Consider the following 21,884-nt stretch of genomic DNA (forward strand, 5'->3'; position numbering starts at 1 on the left):
GAGCTGTGTACAGAAGAAGCAAACATGCCAAGCTACCTAGACAGATGTGGGTACAGGGAAGATGCTAGTAATCTCTGATTTCTCATATCTAATCCACAAAATGGAAACCTAACCAGTGGGAAAACTACCCTTTTCTCAGTCAGAGGTCTGTGAAACTTTATCCATGAATGACAGAGAATAAAACTCTGAGCTAGTCTGGCTCTGTCATAATAATTCTGCCATGGTAACACGAAAGCACCATAAAATATGTAAATAAATAATGGAAGGGCACATGAATGGGAGGAGGAAGGGTGAACAAAAGCGATCATTACAATCAATGTACACTATGTAAAAACGGAACTACTTAATTTGACGGTAAGGATGGGAAAGAGAATCATTTTTCTATACATTTATACTTCTGATGAAACCTGATCAGATTACTGCTTTTCTTGAGGACGGAGTCTGATGTGCCAGACAGATGACACGCAAATAAATTTATATGAAACCATGTACTATAATAAGACAATGGAGGGAACAAACAGACAATGAGGGTGCGTGTCATAGTGATAGGGTAAGGTCTCCTTGGGAAGGGGACATTTAAAGTGAGTCTTAGGGAAGATCATGGAGGAGGCTGTCTGACAGGGGGAAGAGCTAGTGCAAAAGCCCTGAGGTAAGAGGATTTAGCTTGTGCCATTTTAAAGCCAGATGTGGCCAGAACTTAGTAAGACACTATGGGAGGGAGAGGGCATAGGAGGGGGCTTGCATGTTAATCCAAGAACAATGGCAAGTATCTGGGGGAGTTTTAAGCATTTGCCCATCTCTGATCCCCCCAAGAGCTGTCCCCCAAAGAAATCACTCGGAGTTGAGTATAAATACTTTACCTATAACCTTTGAGTTTGGATTTTCTCCTCTGTGAAGAAGGCTAAGTTTAATGAGGTTGTTATAAGATTATAATGTGGCCATGTACAACACAGCAGGGCAGGCAATGGGCACTGCACCCAGGAAGCTGCGATCTAACAAGTGTGTGCGGAGGAAGGTCCATGGGGCCATGTGCAAGAGCCACTTAAACCCCATCCTTCCCTCCACCTTCCTGCCGCAGGCTTTCTCAGAAAGCTCCCATCGCGCTTGCGCTTGGGATAAGCTGGAGGAGGCATCCACCATCTTGACCTGGCCAGGCCCTTGCTCAAGGTGTCTGTTCTGTGTTACTTTTTCAGTTCTCCCTGATGCCTTACCTTGAACACCTGGACCCAGGTGAGTGTGCCTATCAATTGGACTTCTGATCCCCCACGGGCTGGCTCTGGTGTGGAGGTAGGGGCCCCAGCAGGGAAGGGTTAGAAGGACCATGTGTGTCACCGATACCCTTGAGAATTTGCCCAGAAATGCTGCATGCATACAATGCTTCGCACAATTCTAAGTTGCCTTGGGACACTCCTGAGGACCTGTTTCTGGACCTCAAGGGCAAAACTACTGATTTTACAGAGAATGGTATGGAGGCCCAAAGAAGGCAGGCAGCTTGTTTGTGTCCTTCGGTGGCTGAGATGAGCTGGAAATGCTAAGGGAAGCAGGGCTGTGACTGAGCAAAGGAGGGGCTCTCCTGTTTCCTTGGTGCAAAGCCTCCACGTGATTTTGCTTTCATGGCAGCTGCCGCCATTTTCCTCTGCCTGGTCCTTTGCCTTCTCAGGTCCAATGTGTTCCCCCTTCCAGTGGTCCCCACCCCCTTCCAGACATGCTCAGTCTCTCCCCAGACTCACTCGGTCCCACCCATTCCTCTCCTGGTACCCATGGCCAGGCTGGGCTGAGCAGGGCCGACACCTCCCATTGGAAGGGGGCCTAGGCTACTCGCCCCTATTAGAGCAGAGCCAGGCAGACTGCAGCCTCCGGTGAGAAGTGATGTGTGGACACATCACCGTCAGACTGCATTGTGGCAGGAGGGGGTCACTGGGCTGTGATGGAATTTGTGACTTGAGACCACAGTGAGGTGCGAGGACACCACACTCATACCCGCAGGCAAGCTGCTTCTTGGCTTGATCTTGCTGGAGACTGTGTGGAGAGGGCTTTCCTGGAGCAGAAGGTACCCAGATCTCAGGCCCACGGAGTGGTGGAGAAGGTGACCAGCAAACAACAAAGACTGTGCCCATCTCCCCACACAGGAGATACATAGCCAGCAGGCCTACAGAAGCGCACTTCCAAAGCCAGCTTGGCTCTGCCTGGCTCCACAGGCTATGCCCGTCCGTCAGCTGTCCTGCCGTCTGCCAGCCAACCTCTCTGCTACACTTGCCCTGCCAAGCCAGATTGGAAGCGTCAAATGCAGGCCGACAAGGCTGGGGTTTGGGGAGGTCCTGGGAGGATCTGTCTGTGCCACGGTGATGGATGAGGCCCACAGGGATGACATTCTGAGGATTTTTGTTCCGTTCCACACATCTGGCAGGCTCTTTAACCAGAGCAGCTGCAAAGTCCCCATTGCAGGAACTCTGAGCTTTTTCTGAGAGAGACTGCACATGGACCACAGTAATCCTGGCAGAGGGGCATGGAGCACGTGCTAAAGCGTGTGTTACTTCCCGAAAGCTGAAACTCCCAGAGTTTCGGCAACACAGATCCACCCATGGTTCCAGGCTCATAAAAAGAGGCTCGTGACACGGAGTTAGGTAGAACTAGGGTGAGATCCCAAATCCCTCTGCTTGAGTGTTTCCCGAGACATAGAATAGGAATGGTGAGCTCCATGCATGTTTGAAAGTTAAGGAAGATTGTGTTCAAGCGCATCTATGAGGTGTAGTGTCCGACACAATTGCAACTATGCAATGTATAGTTGTCTGTTATTATAATTATTTGGGCTCATTAAGCATATTCTCACCATTCTTATAGTTTCTAGAGAGAAAGACTCTGTTAAACAGAAAATTTCACAAGGGTTTTATTTTTATACCAGATAGACACTCCTTTCTTCCCCCAAATTCTCTCCTTTTTTATAGTTCAGGGGGAAAAACAAAGTCTCCAGTCATCTGAATTTGAACCCAGTGTCATTTCTACACTCTACCAATGGGAATAGATCTCGTGTCTAGCAGCAATCCCTCTCTCCACAGGAAAGCATTTGGACAAGTTTCTAGATTCCTACAGAACTCAGGCATTTTTTTTAAGTCAGGAAATACTATGACCCAAAGCCACAGGTTTCTTCCCTGAGTTCCCCATTCATTCTGCTTTAACATCTGTCTCCAGTGCCTTCTAGCATCTGACATAGAATTTGGCCATTGTAGATGTACACATGGTTGTTTCGTTGTTATTGCTGCTGTTGTTTTGCCAGTCCTGGAGCGGGAACTCAGGGCCTGGGCTTTTATGGCTCAAGCCTAGCTAGCTGTGGCTCCAGTGTTGGAGTCTCATGGACTTCCCTGCCCAGGCTGGCTTTGAACTTTCATCCTCAAATCTTGTCCTCTTGAGTAGCTAAGATTATAGCCTGGAGCCACCAGCACCTGGCTGGACATGTGATTTGTACATAGAGAGTCAGATTAAAGGCCTACATAAAGGGGGGGGGACCATAAGATTTAAGTCTAGGAGTAGAGAAACACTGCTATCATGCATCTCTAAGACATGGGACAACCCCCAGAAGTTATCAAGGGCTTTGGTACCATCCTCACATAACCTCCAGGTGATGGCTTCATCTGTCCTGGTAATATGGGACCACTAAGCAATGCTGGATATCAAGAGTTCAACCAAGGGCCTTGGGGCCCTAGCAAACAGGAGGGACTGACTGTCTTGCTCAGTAGGAATGTGATTTGCTTCTTAAGCATTCTATTTTCTCTTCAGCATCACAGAAAGATGGGCAGGCCTTGTGAAGTAGGCTGGATTCAAGTTCAAATCCTTCAACAGACATTTTAGCCATCCTTCCCCCCCCCCTCCATTTTCTGGAAAACTCACACCATCCCATCTACATAAGGATCCTGTTTCTTACCAATTACCTCCACTGAAGGCATTCCTAATGGTCTAGTCAAAGTCAGACAGGCTGACCCCTCCCCAAACCCCTAGGAGGGGTGGGAAGAGTTCTAGGAGCAACCTAAAGGGCTCTTATCTCTAAATAACTATTGGGAAAACAAAAACAAGTTCCCCAAAGAAATAATAAGTGAGGTAATCGTGTCACCGTCTCTCCCTCAAATGTCAGTTTGAAATCTTTTATGACAAAACTCAGAAAAATATTTTTCCCCCCACACTGTCTCCCTGTCTTCCTTGGCTTTATTGTGCTACTTGGAAAGGAACGTTATTTGCTCCGGGGAAGACAATGGCCTTATCTTCAACCTAGATCCTCATCCCTAGAAAAGTAGCCTCCTCTGGGAGCATTTTCATCGTGGGGGAAAAGCAGCTCAAGAGAAATAATGAGCAAGCCAAGGGAGTCTTGACTTGACACTGTGATAAATGAGGTGAAACTTTGCCAAGGACCAGATTCAAAAAAAAAAAAAAAAGAAAGAAAGACAGAACGAAAGAAAAAGATAGTTCCATTTTAATGGGAAATATAAAACAGCCATTGTGCATAAGTCGATTTTTCAAAAGCCAAAGAGATAAAGACTATAACAGAATAATGGGGAGATGCGTGAGATAATGTGCTTGATAACTAGGCTTAGGTAAAGTGCGTTTCTCTATGCTATCAGCTGCCTCTGTTGGATCCCCTTTCAAGTGGTACATCTGCACTGGCTCCTGCCTCTTTGCCATATGCATCTCTGGATGGCTTCAGCCTGGCATACTCTCATCAACTGGAAACAGGCAAATGAACACAGTTTTCTTCAACTCCCGAAGTTCTTTCTACAAGCCATGGAGCTACCAGCATCTTCCAAGACCCCAGACAAAGAGCTCCAGATCCAGTCTCACATGCACCTGCATTTTCCAAAGTGTAGTCTTGGTCTAGCATGAGATTTCCAGCTTTAAGCAATCCTGAACACTGCCTTCTCTTTTGCTAGGCAAGAGCTAGGACCCTGCTTCTCAGAGCTGAATTTGGGTGATTTCTCAGTAGCAGGCTCGGCCTATCAGTGTGGAGAGGTGAGAAGCCTTTCCCAGGAGTATGTGTGTGTATTCAAGGCAACATCGAAACAGTAGAGCTAGTAATTGAGCTAGTAAAAATTAGTGGTTATTTGCAGACCATCTGCCTTAATTTAAATCCGGTTGTGTATTAACTATGTGACCTTGGGCCAGTTAGTTAATCTCTTTTATCCTCAAGTTTCTCAACTTAAAAACAGAGGAAAGAATAGTCCTCCTAGATTTTCTTATGAGGAAAAAAATCAGATGGTACATGCTTATCACAGGGCTGGGCACATAGAGCTGTTCTAATGACTCAATCAATACAGCTTGGAAAGATTTTGATGCTGGAAACAAAAGGAAAGCAACACGTTTTTGCTTTTTTTTTTTTTTTTTTTACTTCACCAAGTTGATAAGGTCTCACTGATAAAACCTCGGTACAGAAACATTCAACAAGACAGTCAAGGGATGTGGGAGCTGACTCTGCTAGACCCTACATAGAGATCTGCTAGAGGTCTCAGTCCACTTCCAAGATGAGAAAACCAAAGAACCAAGAACAGTGTGGGCTGATCCAAGGCCACGGCTGACGGAGAGCCAGGACTTGGCTTTTCCCCATTGCAAATCAGGTAGCCTTAACTTCAGCAAATTCCAACACTGGCTTTGCTGGATTCCTGGGTAAAGCTCACTGCCCTTCCCAAGTACCCCTATTAGCAGGAAGAGCTGGGGGTGGGGTGGGGGGGAACTCACAATTCTTCCTGGAGGATTGTGAACTCCCTGGGGGCAAAGTTGCCCCCAAAGTAATGTGCTGACTTCTTTAAGTCTTACAGCTAGGGTTTCTTGTGTCCTGTTCCCACACCCTGCAGATTGGACTCCTGACTACTATTACGATAGCTTTGAGCAGTCCAACCCTGAAGAGGCCTCTACCACCTCACCAACCCCGGAGAACCCTGGCTGGTACTATGCAGATGATGGTGGGTACCAAGTCGGATGCCTGAGGGGAATTTATAAGGGACCGTATGCAAGGGCCTCTCTCCCCTCCTCCCTGACCAGCATACCATAAATATTGAAGGACTTATTTAGATTGCCTTTTTCCCCAATTAGAATTGTACCCTATGAGAATTGAGGAGGTTCCTAAAGATCATGTCTCCTACTTTCAAATGACAGATGATGTAAAGGAGGACAAGAGAAGAACTGAGTTGGCCAAGGTCATGTAGCAAATGAATGGCTCAGCGTCCAGTTGTCCTGACACTATGAATAGGAGTAAAGTGCAAAGTCATTTCCTTTGGTGGTACTAGGGTTTGAACTCAGGGCCTTGTGCTTTCTAACAGGTGCTCTACTATGCGAATCCTACTCCTCACCCACTTTTGATTTAGTCATTTGGGGGAGAAGGTCTCTTGCATTTGTCCAGAGCTGGTCCTGGACTGAGATCTTCCTACCTACTCCTCCCCTACAGCAGATGTGTTACCACACCTGGCTTGTTGGTTCCGATGAGAGGGCCCATTAACTTTTGGGCTGTGCTGACTTCAAACTTTAATCCTCTGTACTTCCCAAGTAGCTGGGATTACAGATGTGAGCCACTGCACCCAGCTCCCACTTCCAACTTTTTTCATCTCAATTTAAATGTTAGTTAGCATTGAGCCTTGGCCTGTGGCATTCACAAGTTTGGCTTTAAGGACTTTCTATCTCTGTTCTGGCTTTCATTGTTCACTCTTGGGAAGCTTTTCACAGTCATTCAGGAATGTGTGTAGTGTGTGCATGTGTATACTCACACATGTGTGCTCTACCATACTTGTTTTTGTTTTGTGGTTTCCTAACCCAAGCAATGGGACAGAAAAGGAATAAGAACCTGGTCCAAGCAAAGCCATGTGACAACGCCAGGAGAAGGCATAGAAAGCACTTAGCAGCTAGAATAAAAGCTGTGTAACTGAGCAAAGTGGCCTGGAAGGCAGGGCCAAGATTCAGGGCACCAGGGGAACATCAGAAAGAACCATCAAAACAAGAGCCGGGCCCAGGGATCCTAGTTCCTGAACCAAAGAACAATGCATGTGAACAGAAGGATAAAGAATTCCCCAAGGGAAGATCCATTCAGACAACCATGAAAAGCCAAAGGCACAGATGAAATATGACAAAAATCTAACTGAACAAGGAGTTGAAGAAAGATGAAGGCCACCGGGTCACTTCCTCCTCGCCGTCAATTCTTCTGTCACCCTCTTGCCTTTGGTCTTCTCTCCTGATGTTCAGAAAGCTTGTGTTTCATGAGGGGTGGGTTTTCTTTCCCCATTCCTGACCTCCACCCCTGGGCACTGGAAGAAGGGGAGGTCTTCCACTTGTGAAATGCCTTCAGCATCAGAGACAGCCCCTGTGGCTCTCCCAGCGAGATGGGAGGAGAATAACACTCAAGAGGGGCACAGGGACTTTCTCAATGAGAAAGGCCCTGTCCAAGCAGGCTAAGGGGACAGACTCACGATTGTTCTTCACCTCTCTTCTTACACACCTGAACCCCTCTCCCTGGCTTACAGTGGCAGCTTCCCTTGCAAGCCCTCCCCCTCCCCTTTGACCAATCACTGGTTCTGTAGTCCCTCTCAATGAGAAGTGAGGACTGTCATTGGCTGTTCCTACTGACCCTGACTTCCTTGTACCTTAGACCCGTGCCAGCCCAACCCCTGCAAACACGGTGGCGACTGTGTCATCAGCGGGGACACCTTCACCTGCACCTGCCCAGCCCCCTTCTCTGGGAACAGGTGTCAGAATGGTGAGTGTGTCTTCTCTAGACTCAGAGATTAAAGAAGAAGCTATGAAAGAAGAAGCTATTCCTCTGCTACTCTGGTACAGATGGGCTGAGGGATCCCAGGGGAAGGGCAAAACCTTTGGCATGATGGCTTCCTGTGTGTGCTATCGCAGGTAGTATCTCGATGCTCCTTCTCCTGTGCTGGTATGGGAGATGGGGCAGGGATGTCCATTTTGTATGTGAGAAGATTGAGACTAAGAGGGAATGTGGATTCTCACCAAGATGTGCCCCTAACTCTGGACTTCACTTTTTTTTTTTTTTTGCCAGTCATGGTGCCTGAACTCTAGGCCTGGGCACTGTCCCTCAGCTCTTCAGCTCAAGGCTAGCGCTCTACCACTTGAGCCATAGCACCACTTCTAGCTTTTTCTGCTTATGTGGTGCTGAGGAATCGAACCCAGGGCCTCATGCATGCAAGGCAAGCACTCTACCACTGAGCCACCTTCCCAGCCCTGGACTTCACTTTTAAAGTGTTAGGCTAACTACAACATAGAAATGTCCTTCTCAAACGGGGCAGCAAGAAGGATTTCAGGGTACACAAGGTCCAACCTAGGTAAAAGCAAGAAAGCCTGGAGATACAGACAGAATTGTGGTCACACAAGGACATTGAGCATGAACACAGCATTTCGTTTCATCCCCTGGCTTCTCTAGAGTGTCAAAACCAGGAAGAAATATGACATCAGTTAGACAGAGGAAGTGCAGAGACTAAAAGTGCAGTTCTGTTAAAAGTATAAATAAAGTTTGTTTGTTTTTTAAAAAAACTAAGATGGAGCCAGGTGCTGGTGGCTCATGCCTGTAATTCTAACTACTCAGGAGGCTCAGATCTGAGGATTGTGGTTCAAAGCCAGCCCAGGCAGGAAAGTCCGCCAGACTCTTTATCTCCAATTAACCACCAGAATACCAGAAATGGAGCGGTAGCTTGAAGTGGTAGAGAGCTAGTCTTGAGCACAAAAGCTTGGCAACAGTGCCCAGGCTCTGAATTCAAGCCTCACAACTAACAAAAAAGAAATAAGATAGAAAAATAAAGATTGTGAGCACTAGAAAGAACGTAGGAAGCCCCGCTCCTGGTGAAAAGAGAAGAGATGCGTTGTGTAGAAGCAGCCTAGTGTTTCAGAACCATGGACAAGGCCACAGGCCCGCCAGCCACCCCCACCCCAGCACTAGTGACATAGGTATCCTGCTAAGTAAAAATGGACCCTCAATTAATTTCCTGTAGTCTACATCTCTGTGTCTCTCCTATAGTACAGAACAAGTGCAAGAACAACCCATGTGGCCGAGGCGAATGCCTCATGACACGGACTTCTCCCTACTACCGTTGTGCCTGTAAACACCCATACACAGGGCCAGACTGCTCCAAAGGTAAGTGGAGGGTGCCCTTCCTGTGCTAGGCTCTCTCTTTCCTAGTAGATGTCTGGGGCCTTGGTGTGCCGAAGTCCAGGGGTGTCTGAAGCTTATGTGACATTTAAGATGACCATTTTAACTAAGATGTAGAGCAAACAAAGGACCCCCCCCCACACACACACACAATATCATCCCTGGAGAGTCTGATGGGAATTGACTTATCTGTACTCCTTTCCATCCAAAAAGAATCACACCCCCCCCCACCTCTGCTCCCTCCCTTTGGCAGTACTGGGGTTTGCGCTCAGGCCTTATACTTGCTAAGGCAAGTTTGCTATGCTTTAGTTGTTACTTTTAAAATATGGGGTCTTGTGTTTTGGGGCGCCTGACTCCTCAGATCATAATCTCTCAGATCTTTGCCTCCTGCATAGCAAGGATTACAGGTACTCCTTACCACACTCCCTATCCCCACAAGGCAGACCTTGAAATCTCCTTCCTTTAGAAGTTGACACTGGTCGGAATGGACCATGTAGGGGACTTGGTTGACATTGAGTCATTGCTATGAGTTAGGCACTGTCCCACCTTCTCCCCCAAACTCCGCAAGAAATCATTTTACAGAAGAAAAAACTGATATTCAGAGAGGATAACTGACCTTCTCATAGGCATCCAATGTCCAGGGCCAGAGTCAGGTTTCAACCTCGCTCAGACTGGCCCCAGCCTGCCTGCTCAGTCTGTGCCTTCGTTACTGCTTATGGAGTGGCCCAGATCCTCAGCCTCTCTTTTCCTGTGGCCTCCATGTGGTTTCACCTGTGTTTGTAGCTGGGCGCTGGTGGCTCATGCCTGTAATCCTAGCTACTCAGGAGGCTGAGATCTGAGATCACGGTTCAAAGCCAGCAGCACAGGCAGGGAAGTCCGTGAGACTCTTATCTCCAATAAAACACCAGAAAATCAGAAGTAGCACTGTGGCTCAAGTGGCAGAGCACTCACCTTGACCTGAAGAGCTTAGGGACAGTGCTCAGGCTGGGAGTTCAAGCCCCATAGCCACCACCACCACCAACAAAAGACTCATGTGTACATCTCCTGGAGTTCCAGTGGTCCTGTCTTTCCCCCTTTGGTGTGACCCCATCTTTGGTGGAAGGATGACACCAGAACAGCGCCACCCACCTCTCTTCATCTCACTTCCTTTGTTCCAGTGCTTTCTGTGTGCAGGCCAAACCCCTGCCTGAATGGGGGTACCTGTACCAGGCATAAACGGAGGTCCAGGTTCAGCTGCTCCTGTCCTGACCAGTTCAGAGGGAGATTCTGTGAAATAGGTATGGACGTCTGCCGTCACTTCTTCAGAAGCCAGGTCCACAGTGAACCCTTTCCTGGTTGGGGCTAGAATGTGGTTCCAGTGAAGTTTGTGTCTGTTGCCTCACATCCAAGGGTCTACCTAGGATGTGCCTGGTCCCAGGAAGAGGAAACCATTCTCTAGAATGCAGTTGTGTAAGGCAGATCAGTGAATTAAGGTCCCACCCACCTCCTCAGCCAAGTTTTGTATTTTGAAGGTGGGTTGGCTGTGGAACATTCTAGAACCTTGTGATGATCTCTGAGGGGGATAAATATTGAGGTTCAATCCTCTACTCTGCCGATAGACCCACCGAGCCTTCTTGGGAGCAGTCTGCCCTGGGCTGTCAGTTCTCACCGATTGCCTCCTCTCTCGAGGTCCCGATGACTGCTATGTGGGAGATGGCTACTCCTACCGAGGCAAAGTGAGTAGGACAGTCAACCAGAACCCATGCCTTTACTGGAACTCCCACCTCCTCTTGCAGGAGAATTACAACGTGTTTATGGAGGAAGCCGAGGCCCATGGGATTGGGGAGCACAATTTTTGCAGGTAAAAATGATCCTCCCCAGGCTCAGTCTTAGTCACCTGGTTTCTGAAACAGACTGTCGAAACGCAGACTTCTTCCCTAGGAGATTATCATACTTAGGATAAATAAAGATCTGCTGCTGTAACTAAAAGCTCCCTATCTACCCAACTCATCCCAAGTTTGTTATATGGTGTGGCATGTGTTGTGGGTTGTGGGAGAGGATGGGAGATTCAGTTCTACATTTTTCAAATACCAAGAAACAGCAAGAAGGGACTGAAAATGAGGGCATTGCAAACGAAACCTTAATCTAGAAGTGACACATCCTCTTCCTTCCATGGTATTTCATCAGTCAGAAGCAATGCCATGCATGACCCTATGTAACTTCAAGGGAGAAGGATAGAGGAGCAAATGTCATGACACTGTGTTGACTTCCTTTTGCCACTTTAATTTAGCCAAGGCCAGTGACTTAGATGATTTGTATATAAAAAGCAGAGGATCCCTTGCATGGGATATTGCTTACTCCAAATTCCCTTCCTGCTTATACTCACCCTGCACTTCTCCCTTCTGGAATCATTTTACAGGACTCCTGGAGCCTGTTCTCAGAGATCCCTATGTTTGAGATTCAGAGATTCAAACAGAAACCTGATTCCATGTTTCTGGGTCCATTTTACTGCTCTGATTTTTTTAAAGGAATCTTTTAGGGTCTTACTGCTTTTCCTATAATTTGATGTGTACAAGGCTTGTGAACTACCTCTCCTCTAGAGGTTAAGAATTTGCCAAAAAATTATGATCATCCTTGTACCCCGAGCTTGCTATGCTATTGAAGGATTCAAGTGGAATGTGGTCCCAGGGAAAGCCCAGGAACTCAACATCCTCTCAACCAAAGGGCCTTTGGTGAGAATAAAAGTTGAGGTGAGGTTGAGCCCTCTAAGTCTTGACCTTGAGTTATTTTGCTCTTTGTTTTAGAAACCCCGATAGAGACCAAAAGCCCTGGTGTTTTATTAAAGTAAACAGTGAAAAGGTGAAATGGGAATACTGTGATATCTCAGCTTGCTCAGCCGCAGGTAAGCCTGTGTTTGTCCCAGGGCCCCTGGGGTGGGGAGGTAACATTCCACAGACAAATGCCACCAGCACCCTTCCCTCCTACTCATGACCTCTCCCGGTGTCAGCTTTACCAACTCCCATCTCACACCTGCTCAAATTTTCCGCAACCCTCAAGATGCTGAACGGGCCCGGGCATCTCGTCAGCTGATTAGGCCAGGTGTCTTAACTATAAGCTCATCTTCCCTGACTGCATTACTGTTCTCAGTGGTATATATCAGTTGTTTGCTGTGTTCCCGGTGCAATGTTCCTGGACGTACATGGTGATTGAACATTAGCTGGGTCCCTAGGGCCTCCCAGGATCCAGGCTCATAGCCTTCCTGCCAATCTCCCTGGCCCACCTCTACTATCATTTGAAACAGCATATCTTCCTGCCGTTATAACCAATGGATTCCTTCCCTGGCTAGTTCCACACCCATGTCATTGCTCTTATGGCTGCTTCTGGCTACCTTCCATTCCATATCTGCTCTCATCTACTTCCTACCATTCTTTGAAAATCAGCTCAAGTATCCTCTCCTCTAGGAAGACCTCCCTTGCTTCCCAAGTACACACATTATCGCTCCCTTCTTATAAACCCCACAGAATGGATCAAGGCCACTCCCATATACCACTTACTTCCTCTCTCCCCCCTGTAACTCAGCTCTCTAGCAAACATTCTACCTTGGTACTAGGAAAATCTTCAGATGTAGTCTGTACATCGAGGAATAGTTACGTGTTGTGTTTCTTATGTTTTTTGTGTGTGTGTGTGTGTGTGCGTGCATGTGCGTGTGCGTGTGCGTGTGTGTCTGTGTGTGTGGATCCTAGGCATAACACACTGAAATAAGGAGGAAAAATGCAGCATCTTCATCACTAATTCTATGGACTTGCATTCTATTAACCACAGTATCAAAGTCTGCATGCCTACCTGCGGGCAATCTCTAGCTCTGCACACCCACTTGCTGTTTGACTTGAAATCACACTTTCAATGATGTCACTTTCTGGGACTAGAGATGCCCAAGTTGCATGCTTTGTCTTTCTCCAGAGGAGAGCCCAATGGAGCCATCGATCAAGCAACCTGAGTTTGATTCCTGCGGGAGGACGGAGACAGCTGAGCCGGTCAAGCGGATCTACGGAGGCTTTAAGAGCACGGCGGGCAAGCACCCATGGCAGGCCTCCCTGCAGACCTCCATGCCACTGACCACCCCTATGCCCCAAGGCCACTTCTGTGGGGGGGCCCTGATCCATCCCTGTTGGGTGCTCACTGCTGCCCACTGCACTGAGTAGGTGGCGTACCTCAGAGGGAATAGCACTCCCATGGCTAGAAAGCTTACCCTGACCACTACATGTATCACATGACAGTTAATACCCCAAAATCAGCTCTTGAGAGACAAGCCGAGAGAGGGAAGCAAGCCCGTCAGATTTAATAACTGCAGTACGCCCAGGGTCTATATTGCGGGTCTTTGTATGGTGGCAGTTCTCAGTAACTATCCATGGAAGGGAAGAATATATTATTATTCCTTTCTCGTAAAGAAAACCTGGTCTTGGGCAAGTGTAGTACCTAGTCTAACATCCTGTGAAAAGGAAGTGGGTGACTGGGATTGAGCCGAGGTCTGTCTGCTTCCTGGACATCTGTCATTTTGCTATTACCAGGGGAAAATAACTCGTTCTACTGTCTGATATCGTCATCAGTGAGCCTCTGGGCTCAGACCTCCTCAGCTAGGCCTCCTGTGGACCTTAGAGAAGCAAGTGACTTCTGAGAGCTGTGGAGTAGCCATTTCCCCGGCTCATGGTCAGGGCAGATTTGGAGGTGGCCTTGAGCATCTTCAGTCCACTTCTGGGAACTCTAGGAGGGGTCTCCCAGGAGAAGTCAGCCACGTAGGACCTTAGCACCCCTGATGAGATTCAGATTTCATTAGCTGCCCTTTTTAGCACAGTCCAGGGGAAATGGGAGGCTCCCAGGGAAAGTGATACAAAAATGCTAGCTTGTATTGAGAGACTGCCTCCACTCATCAGTTTCCTCACACTATTGTATGTGGAAGCCCACCGTTCTATGAGGGAGAGGCTGCAGAGGCCAGGCAGCTCACCAGGAGTGGAGCCAGGGCATGGCTCCCAGTTCTGACACCCCAGAGCCATTTCCTGACTGTTATTTTCCCCTCCCAGAATAAAAACCAGACATTTAAAAGTCGTGCTGGGGGACCAGGACCTGAAGAAGACAGAGTTCCATGAGCAGAGCTTCCAGGTGGAGAAGATCCTCAAGTACAGCCAGTACAATGAAGAAGATGAGATTCCTCACAACGATATCGGCAAGTGCCCTTTCTTGTGTCTCACCTGCATCTCAGCCTGGGAAGACCCTTCCACTGCTGCAGAGATGAGGGTTCACCCTGGAAGGTGCTCTTGATCACTTGGTTCCTGTGGACCCTGTAACATAGAGAACTCCTGAGCTGTTCAGTTCTTAAGAGTGTATGTGAGGGCTATGTGGACCAAAGGGCACAAGAGAAGTGCTAGGAACGCTGTACTGTGCACAGCGCTTAGCTTGAATCCCAGCTCCCCTCAAGGCCTAGCCAGGAGCCAGGTCACCTCCCTGAATTTCAGTTTTCTCTTCTAGAAGATAGGGGTGCATTAAGTGTCGTGATAAGCACGGGGGGAACACTTGGCACTTGTGGGTGCTCAGGTAGAGAGGCAATGACAGTCTTAGGTTGGTTACTGGAAACAGGCCTCTCGGTCCCATTGCCTACTTCCTGGCATGTCTTCTCCTTCCCCTCCCTTCCCCTCCTCTTCCCTTCCTTCTTCTTTCTTTCCCCCTCACCTCCCCTCCTTTCTCCTCTCTTCCTCTCTTTCTCTCCTTCTCTCTACTCTCCTCCCCTCTTCAGCCTCTTCTCTCCCCTTCTATTTCCCATCTCCTGCCTCTTCTTCTTCCCCCTCCCATCCTCTCCTCTCCTCTCTTTTCGTCTTTCTTTCCCTCTTCTTCTTTTCCTTTTACTTTCTTCTTTCTCTTCTCCTCTGTCTGTCTCTGTCTCTGTATCTCTGTCTCTGTCTTTCTCTCTCTCTCTTTCTCTGCCACATACTTTTAAAAATGGATTCAAGCTGGGAACTGGTAACTCACCCCTGCAATCCTAGATACTCAGCTGAGATCTGAGGATCATGGTTTGAAGCCAGTCCAGGCAGGAAAGTCTACGAGATGTCTGTCTCCAATAAATTACTCAGAAAAGGCTGGAAGTGGCACTGTGGCTCAAGTGGTAGACAGCTAGCTAGCCTCGAGCAGAAGAAGCTTGGGCACAGCACCCAAGCCCGGAGTTCAAGCCCCAGGACTGGCAAAAAATTAAAATTGAAAAAATTTTAAAAAAGGATTGAAATTGCCTTCAAGTTAAATTATCTTTCTTGGTATGATTCTCTGCATGCAGCTCCTCCACGGTGGAAGCTTAAAAACTTAAATGACAGAGTGAGCAGGTTTTCAGTCGTGGGTAGGTCAAGTGAGCTGGAGCTGTGCTTCCCTAAGCAGGAGCTGAGCACCATCCACCTTTTCTCTTCCTCCCCAGCTCTGCTCAAGCTCAAGCCAGTTGACGGTCATTGTGCTCTGGAGTCCAAATACGTGAAGACCATCTGTTTGCCTGAAGCACCCTTCCCCTCTGGGACAGAGTGCCACATCTCTGGCTGGGGGGTGACAGAAACAGGTATGTCTGGACCTCTGTTCTCCCAAGGCTCAGGAGAACTCTACTGACCAGAGGAATTAAGGGCCAACTTCACAGGCCCTCTGGCCCTTGAAATAAGTTCCTAAATACATTGTCAGCAGTGTCTGTCTCTTCACCGAGGCACTGGGTAAATCTCACCCTCATCTTCCCAGAGGTCACAGTGCTCCCTGATGCCCTCCCTCAACCCTGACCTTCCTCGGGCATTGATCCCCTGTAGGTGAAGACCAAACCTCTTCCCGACACTGGGAAGAGAACATTGGCTTCAGGCAGACATGCATTTGTTTCTTGGCCTTGTTGCTCAAACGCTTTGGTTTTAGTTTCTTACTAATCATACTTAGCTCCAAGGCTTGGAGTTCTTATGGTCACAGCAAGGTTAGACAGTTGAACACAAGAGAAATTCAGCTGAGTATCTCAAGTCTTTCTCAAATATTCAAAAGCTATTTCTTTCCCCACCCTATCTTGTCCCTAATCATGGAAAGCAAGAATCATTTTGAATAGGTCTGCATTCATGCAGAATGTAAAATGGAATACACACATTTGTCAGAGGCTTTTGAGAAAGGAAATTTCTAGCTAATTGGACTTGAGGTCAACCAGACAAACTCTTTGTAGCTATCTTCATTGCAGTCTATCTAAACCTTTCCACCTCTATTCTGCTCCATGTGGTCTGCTCAACGTGGTCATGACTTCGTTGGGAAATCTTACAGAGCCTTGGGTTAGAATGATTTTATTTTTTCACAAATAGTTCTCTAAGACTATCTTCAAAGATAACATTTTCTTTTCTTTTGCGGTATCCAGCATGCTAGACAAGTGCTTTAACACTTGATCTAGGAGTGTGGGAACATCTGGGTTATGTGCCACATAAGGCCCAATAAACCATTTGGTACAGGACAAGACAGACATACAGGCTTCTTGCGTTCTTCTCATTGGTTGCCAGCAGCTATCTTCTTGTATTGGTAATTTTGTGTGGCCTATAATCAATGTTATAAATATCCAAATGGCCCTTGGTAGAAAAAGAAGTCTATCCCTGAGTCTTGAGCAATATCTCTAGCCCTTTTGAATCTTATTTTATTTATTTTTTTTGGGTCCGGTCGTGGGGCCTGAACTCTTGGCCTGGGCACTGTCCCTCAGCTCTTCAGCTCAAGGCTAGCGCTCTACCACTTGAGCCACAGCGCCACTTCCGGCTTTTTTCTTTTTGCTTATGTGGTGCTGAGGAATCGAACCCAGGGCCTCAGGCATGCAAGGCAAGCACTCTACCACTGAGCCACCTTCCCAGCCCCTTGAATTTTATTTTTTGAGATGAGGTCTTGCTTATTTTGTCTCAGATGATCTCAAAGTCATGCTCTTCCTGCCTCTACCTACTTTATAGCTGGGTTTACTAGTGTGCGCCACCATATCTTTAATGGGAGAAGGATATCTTCTGTGGGAAACAGGTAATTTAATGCACCAGGACACTTAACCAACCCATCCATCTCCCATCCATCCATCTCCCATCCATCCAATCCAGAATCTACCTCTCAGGTCTTCTGCTAAAGACACCATCCCTGTTTTCCCAGAGCACATGGTCTAGTTAGGAGACAGAAATGGGAGTAAGTAACTGATCTTGGTGATAGGGCAGCTGTGCAGATCTGCACCAGCATGATACATACAGGCTGAAGGAAGGATCCCCAATGCTGGAAGATGGGCTTTTCTACCATTTCGGGGGGGGGGGGACTTCCTTAGGTGAAAGCCAGTGGTCTTTTTCTTACTACTGATGACTTCAGGTTGGGTAGGTACCATTCTGATGCCCAAGGTAGTGACTTTTTTTTTTTTAACTACACAGGGGATGGCTCCCGTCAACTCTTGGATGCCAAAGTCAAGTTGATTGCCAACAAGCTGTGCAATTCTCGCCAACTCTATGACCACATGATTGATGACAGTATGATTTGTGCAGGCAACCTCCAGAAACCTGGTCCAGATACCTGCCAGGTCAGAGACTCCAAAGGGTAGTTGGAGGGGCAGGAGGAGAGAATGACAAGATACTATGCTAGAACAGATACCCCTTAGACACCTAGGATGGAAGGCTCTGAGTCTACACAGCCAGGGTGACTTAGCATAGGGGTCAGGCTGCCTGCATTATCTGACTTTACTCCTACAGCATTGGTGAAGGGGAGGCCACCATCATTATCTCAGCCAATAGCAACTAGAAGTTGTGGTCACTTGCCAAGCAAAGTAGAGGACCCCTGAGAACTGAAAGTGGTGATCCCATTGAGTCAAGAAACAGGGCTTTGTGCACAGGGATGTAGCTCTAGCTCGGGGCTTCTCTGCTATGCCCTCTGAGACTCAGGACTGGGGATGGTGTTAGCTTCTCTCCCATGCCTCATATCATGGGAGGTACAGGAAGTCTTGTCACTGCTTTCCAGAGAAGTCCACTACCCCATCACTCCTGCTACCTGTCAGGTGTCTGGATGTAATGTTTCCCAGGACTAACTCCTGCCACTTGGTCCTTCAGGGTGACTCTGGAGGCCCCCTGACCTGTGAGAAGGATGGCATCTACTATGTCTACGGGATTGTGAGCTGGGGCCAGGAATGTGGGAAGAAGCCAGGAGTCTACACCCAAGTCACTAAGTTCTTAAACTGGATCAAAGTCACCATACAAAGGGAGGCTGGCTTCTGAGGTGCTGTCCCTTGAACCTCAAAGCCTCTCCTCCTCTGCACCAGACAAGGCAGGCCCCTCCCAGGTGGCCAAGGACGCCCTCCTACGGTCTCCAGAAGGCCGCATGGCAGAGTGGGCATGCCCTGGGCAGAGGCAGGTGCTGCCAAGCCTGGGCATGGCTGTACCAACTTTTGTTCCATTTAAATCAGACTCCTTCTCCTCCCCACCCCGCCCAGGGACCCCAAAAAGGATGCAACCAATGTAAAATGTAAATGTTTGCTTCCCTCCCAACCACCGTCCTGGAAAGAAGACCAAAACACAATTTCCATTTGCTCTCAGAGTTGTCATTTAATGACGACAGCTCTGGGGATGGGCTGCTATGCCGTTTTAACAGCTTGCCCCCACCAAAGCCATCTAAATCACATCTCTGGCTAGCAAACTTCCACTGTGGTTTCTCTCTCAGTTCCCTCACAACAGCAGAGCCTTCTTCCTTTTGACATGCAGAATCTCAGTGGCGTCTGGGTTCACCTGCCCATGTGGATGATCTTCAGCCTCCACTGCCTCCAGCCCCCCCTGAAGAAATTAAACATACCCCCCATGTTAAGAGGTGCCTCCTTTCCCCACCTCACAAGATATACTAAGACCCCCAGATGCATGCTCACCGTGTCCCCTCTCTACCCTGCCCAAGAAAAAGGAACCTCAAGGCAAAAATGAGAAAGAAGCCAAGGCAATCCCTCATTTAGACATGGCATCTTTCTTCTGAACAAAGTAGGGTTCAAAATGCAGACTGTTATCGCCAGCAAGTCCCTGACCCTTTCCGCACATGTAACGAGCTAGCAGTCAGCACAGCCCGGTCTGCCCTGGCCCGGGATTGATGTCGCTCTGGTAGGTTTGCCTCTGCAGAACTAATGGCTGTGACTTCAGAGAAAACCCTGCAGGAAGTTTAACCCACATGTCACCCACCCGGTCATCTCAGACCCATGAAATTAGGCACCTTGCTTGAGCTGCATTTCACACTTCTTTAGAGCCGGCTGACCTTTGGCCAAAAATAAACTTTGAAAAGCAACAATGAGTTTGCCTTTCCTGTGGTTTTGCAAGGCAGAGTGGATTTGTAGCTTTCTACTCACACAAGCTCCCCGGAGACCCAGCGCCCTTGCATTGGCCAGTTCTGCTGCCCGCCGAGCCATTTCTACTTTGTAGGACCCGGGAGGGGTCCAGCCAACACCTCGGGTCAGGTTCAGATCGGATTTGTACTTGACCTTGGGAAAAGGAGGAAACGAGAGGAGTTTGTTGGCAGAGTTTGGGGAGCTTTACCACAGAGGAGATAGGATTTAAAAGGCAGCTGTGAGATTCAGAAGATGTGGTTGCCATTAAGACAACAAGATGTCATGTGTTGAGCCTGACTGGCGTGTAACTATCCTTCCAGTGGTGTAGCTGCAGCGGGGGTGTGGTAGGCTGGGGCCTCCTGGTTCAAGTCTGAGCTCCGAGGCCTTAGGGAGGTCACTTCCCTTGGCTGAGCTTCAGGGACTGGGCAAGGGCCAGGCTAGGTAACTCTTGTGTGATCCCTTAGAAACAGTATAGCATAATGACCCCAGAGCTTGGGGTCTCACACTCAACATCCAGGGCCTGCCATTCTGAGACTTGTCTATAAAATGAGGCATACTTGTCAATAAAATGCCCGGGAAGCATCAGCCTACAGCAGAGATGGAAGCAGTGGTGGTTACTGGTTATTTCTGGTACCAAAGTGTCATGTATCTTAGATGTCTTCCCCTAGAAGGTGGCATGGACTGTGTAAAGACGGCTCACATCACTCTGCAGCTGGTGGGCCTTCTGCGCATGCTTCAGGCTCAACTGCTCTGGGTCGCAGGTGGGCTGTGGCAGGGGCTGCCTGTAGTGCACATCACTGGCCAGTTGCTGGCTTCTCTTAGCCTGGAGGAAGCCAGGCTGGTCTGGGCGGCTGTGGAACTGGGACCGACTCATGGCAAAGTCCTTCTTGTACTCGTTGTCACTCTGGAGCCTGCCGACGTTGAGGAAATGTCTCATCCTTGGGTCATCATGGACGCTGCGGTACCCAATCTGCAGACCACGGTCGCGCAGGAAGGCCTCTTTGTACCGGAACTACAGGTCAGAGGAGCAGAGTGGGGTCATAGGGGCCCACCTCCCCCCTGGGTCAGCCTGTCTGATAGGGCCAGCTCACAGGGTTCTCAACCAGAAGCCCAGCAGTGGGTTAGGAACACAAGCGTTGGATTCCGGAAGACCTAGCTGTGAGGTCTGGGGCCAGTTATTGAGCCTCTCAGAGCCTTGGTTTTACCGTGTGATAAAATAGGAAATAAGAATCTCTGTCCCAGTTTCATTGAGTAAATTCAATGAAACGAGAGCTGAGCTTCAAGTCTAACACCAATCCAGACCACTGATGGTGGAACCTGGTATTATTGATGCTTTAATTAATACTCTACTGGGAGAGAAGGCTGTCCATTCTGTTGCTGACTTCTTTCTAGTCTCCCAGGACCTAATCTAGGGCCTCTCAAACCATTCACAGTGATAGACCAGTTTCATTTTGTGTTCCTAAATTCCTTATTCATCATATATATTCCTACTATATACACTTGACACCAAAATGGGTCTTTATTTTCTTCAGTGAGACAAGCCACCAATCACTTTCTTGGATGCCAAAACACCAAATTGTTAAGGACATTACTGAATGACTGGTCTGGGGTACTTGGCTCAATGTGGACTGGCAAACAAACACACATGGATAGATGTCCAGTGTCTAGTCAATGACATTCTCCTTTTCAGTAGTCACAGAGGCCTGTTATGTGTCAGACATTACAAAAACAACTGTTTTCCTTCCATCCCTCCATCAATCCTATGAGACAAGTATTTGATCCTTATTTCAGAGATGCAAACATTTGAGTGCAGATAATTTAAGCACTTCATCACAAACAAATAGCCATTCCACCTACGAGGCATCAACTGAGTGCTGGTGGGCAAAAGCTCCATTGCTTTCTCCTCTATCACAATGTGGTTCAGCTAAAAGAAGTTCCCATACTAGGAATCAACTAACCAGTCATGTATTCGCTGACTTGTAGGTGTTGGTCCAACAACTTTTAAGAGTGCCTGTCCTAGATTAGGCACACTTATAATTCTAGCAAGTCAGGAAGCAGAGATTGGAAAGGTCATGGTTTGAAGGAAGCCCAAATAAAACATTATCCAGATCTCATCTCAAGCAATAAACCTGGTGTGGTGATTCATGCCTGTCATCCCAACTATGTGAAAGGTGTAAATAGGAGGATCATGGTCCTGGAAGGCCCCAAGCATAAACTGGATGGAGACCCTAATCAATAAATAACTGAAACAACAGAACAAGGGTGTGGCTGAAGAGGTAAGCTAGGCCCTGAATCCAAGCCCTATTGCTGTCAAAACAAAGGGTGCGCCTAAAACACACAGAGTTAGAATATTTTGCTAAAATCCTAGAAAACAGGCCTATTTTGGTATGGAGAAAAAGAGAGAGAGAGAGAGAGAGAGAGAGAGAGAGA

At 47.9% G+C, this 21,884-nt stretch overlaps 2 protein-coding genes across 4 annotated transcripts in view; one reads left to right on the plus strand and one right to left on the minus strand.

Annotated features, from left to right (window-relative positions):
• Nucleotides 1-18,369, plus strand: part of Habp2 (hyaluronan binding protein 2) — a 46,397-nt gene extending 28,028 nt beyond the window's left edge. The window contains exons 2-12 of the mRNA XM_013017609.1: nucleotides 5,835-5,942; nucleotides 7,616-7,723; nucleotides 8,999-9,115; nucleotides 10,288-10,407; nucleotides 10,799-10,970; nucleotides 11,914-12,011; nucleotides 13,070-13,307; nucleotides 14,188-14,330; nucleotides 15,564-15,698; nucleotides 17,536-17,681; nucleotides 18,205-18,369. Coding sequence (XP_012873063.1) covers nucleotides 5,835-5,942; nucleotides 7,616-7,723; nucleotides 8,999-9,115; nucleotides 10,288-10,407; nucleotides 10,799-10,970; nucleotides 11,914-12,011; nucleotides 13,070-13,307; nucleotides 14,188-14,330; nucleotides 15,564-15,698; nucleotides 17,536-17,681; nucleotides 18,205-18,369 — 1,550 coding nt within the window. The remainder of the gene's footprint in view (nucleotides 1-5,834; nucleotides 5,943-7,615; nucleotides 7,724-8,998; nucleotides 9,116-10,287; nucleotides 10,408-10,798; nucleotides 10,971-11,913; nucleotides 12,012-13,069; nucleotides 13,308-14,187; nucleotides 14,331-15,563; nucleotides 15,699-17,535; nucleotides 17,682-18,204) is intronic.
• A 370-nt stretch (nucleotides 18,370-18,739) lies between these two features.
• Nrap (nebulin-related anchoring protein) overlaps nucleotides 18,740-21,884 on the minus strand; it is a 67,603-nt gene continuing 64,458 nt past the window's right edge. The window contains exons 40-43 of one of the 3 annotated variants that reach the window (XM_013017617.1): nucleotides 20,155-20,466; nucleotides 19,478-19,607; nucleotides 19,312-19,319; nucleotides 18,762-18,921 (exon numbers count right to left, since the gene is read on the minus strand). In XM_013017617.1, coding sequence (XP_012873071.1) covers nucleotides 18,817-18,921; nucleotides 19,312-19,319; nucleotides 19,478-19,607; nucleotides 20,155-20,466 — 555 coding nt within the window. In that variant the 3' untranslated portion in view covers nucleotides 18,762-18,816. Of the gene's footprint in view, nucleotides 18,922-19,311; nucleotides 19,320-19,475; nucleotides 19,608-20,154; nucleotides 20,467-21,884 lie in introns of all 3 variants that reach the window. The other 2 variants (XM_013017616.1, XM_013017618.1) reach the window with 2 other exon arrangements.

This window comes from Dipodomys ordii, unplaced genomic scaffold (assembly GCF_000151885.1).
Source record: "Dipodomys ordii isolate 6190 unplaced genomic scaffold, Dord_2.0 Scaffold36, whole genome shotgun sequence".
Classification (NCBI taxonomy): Eukaryota; Metazoa; Chordata; class Mammalia; order Rodentia; family Heteromyidae; genus Dipodomys; species Dipodomys ordii.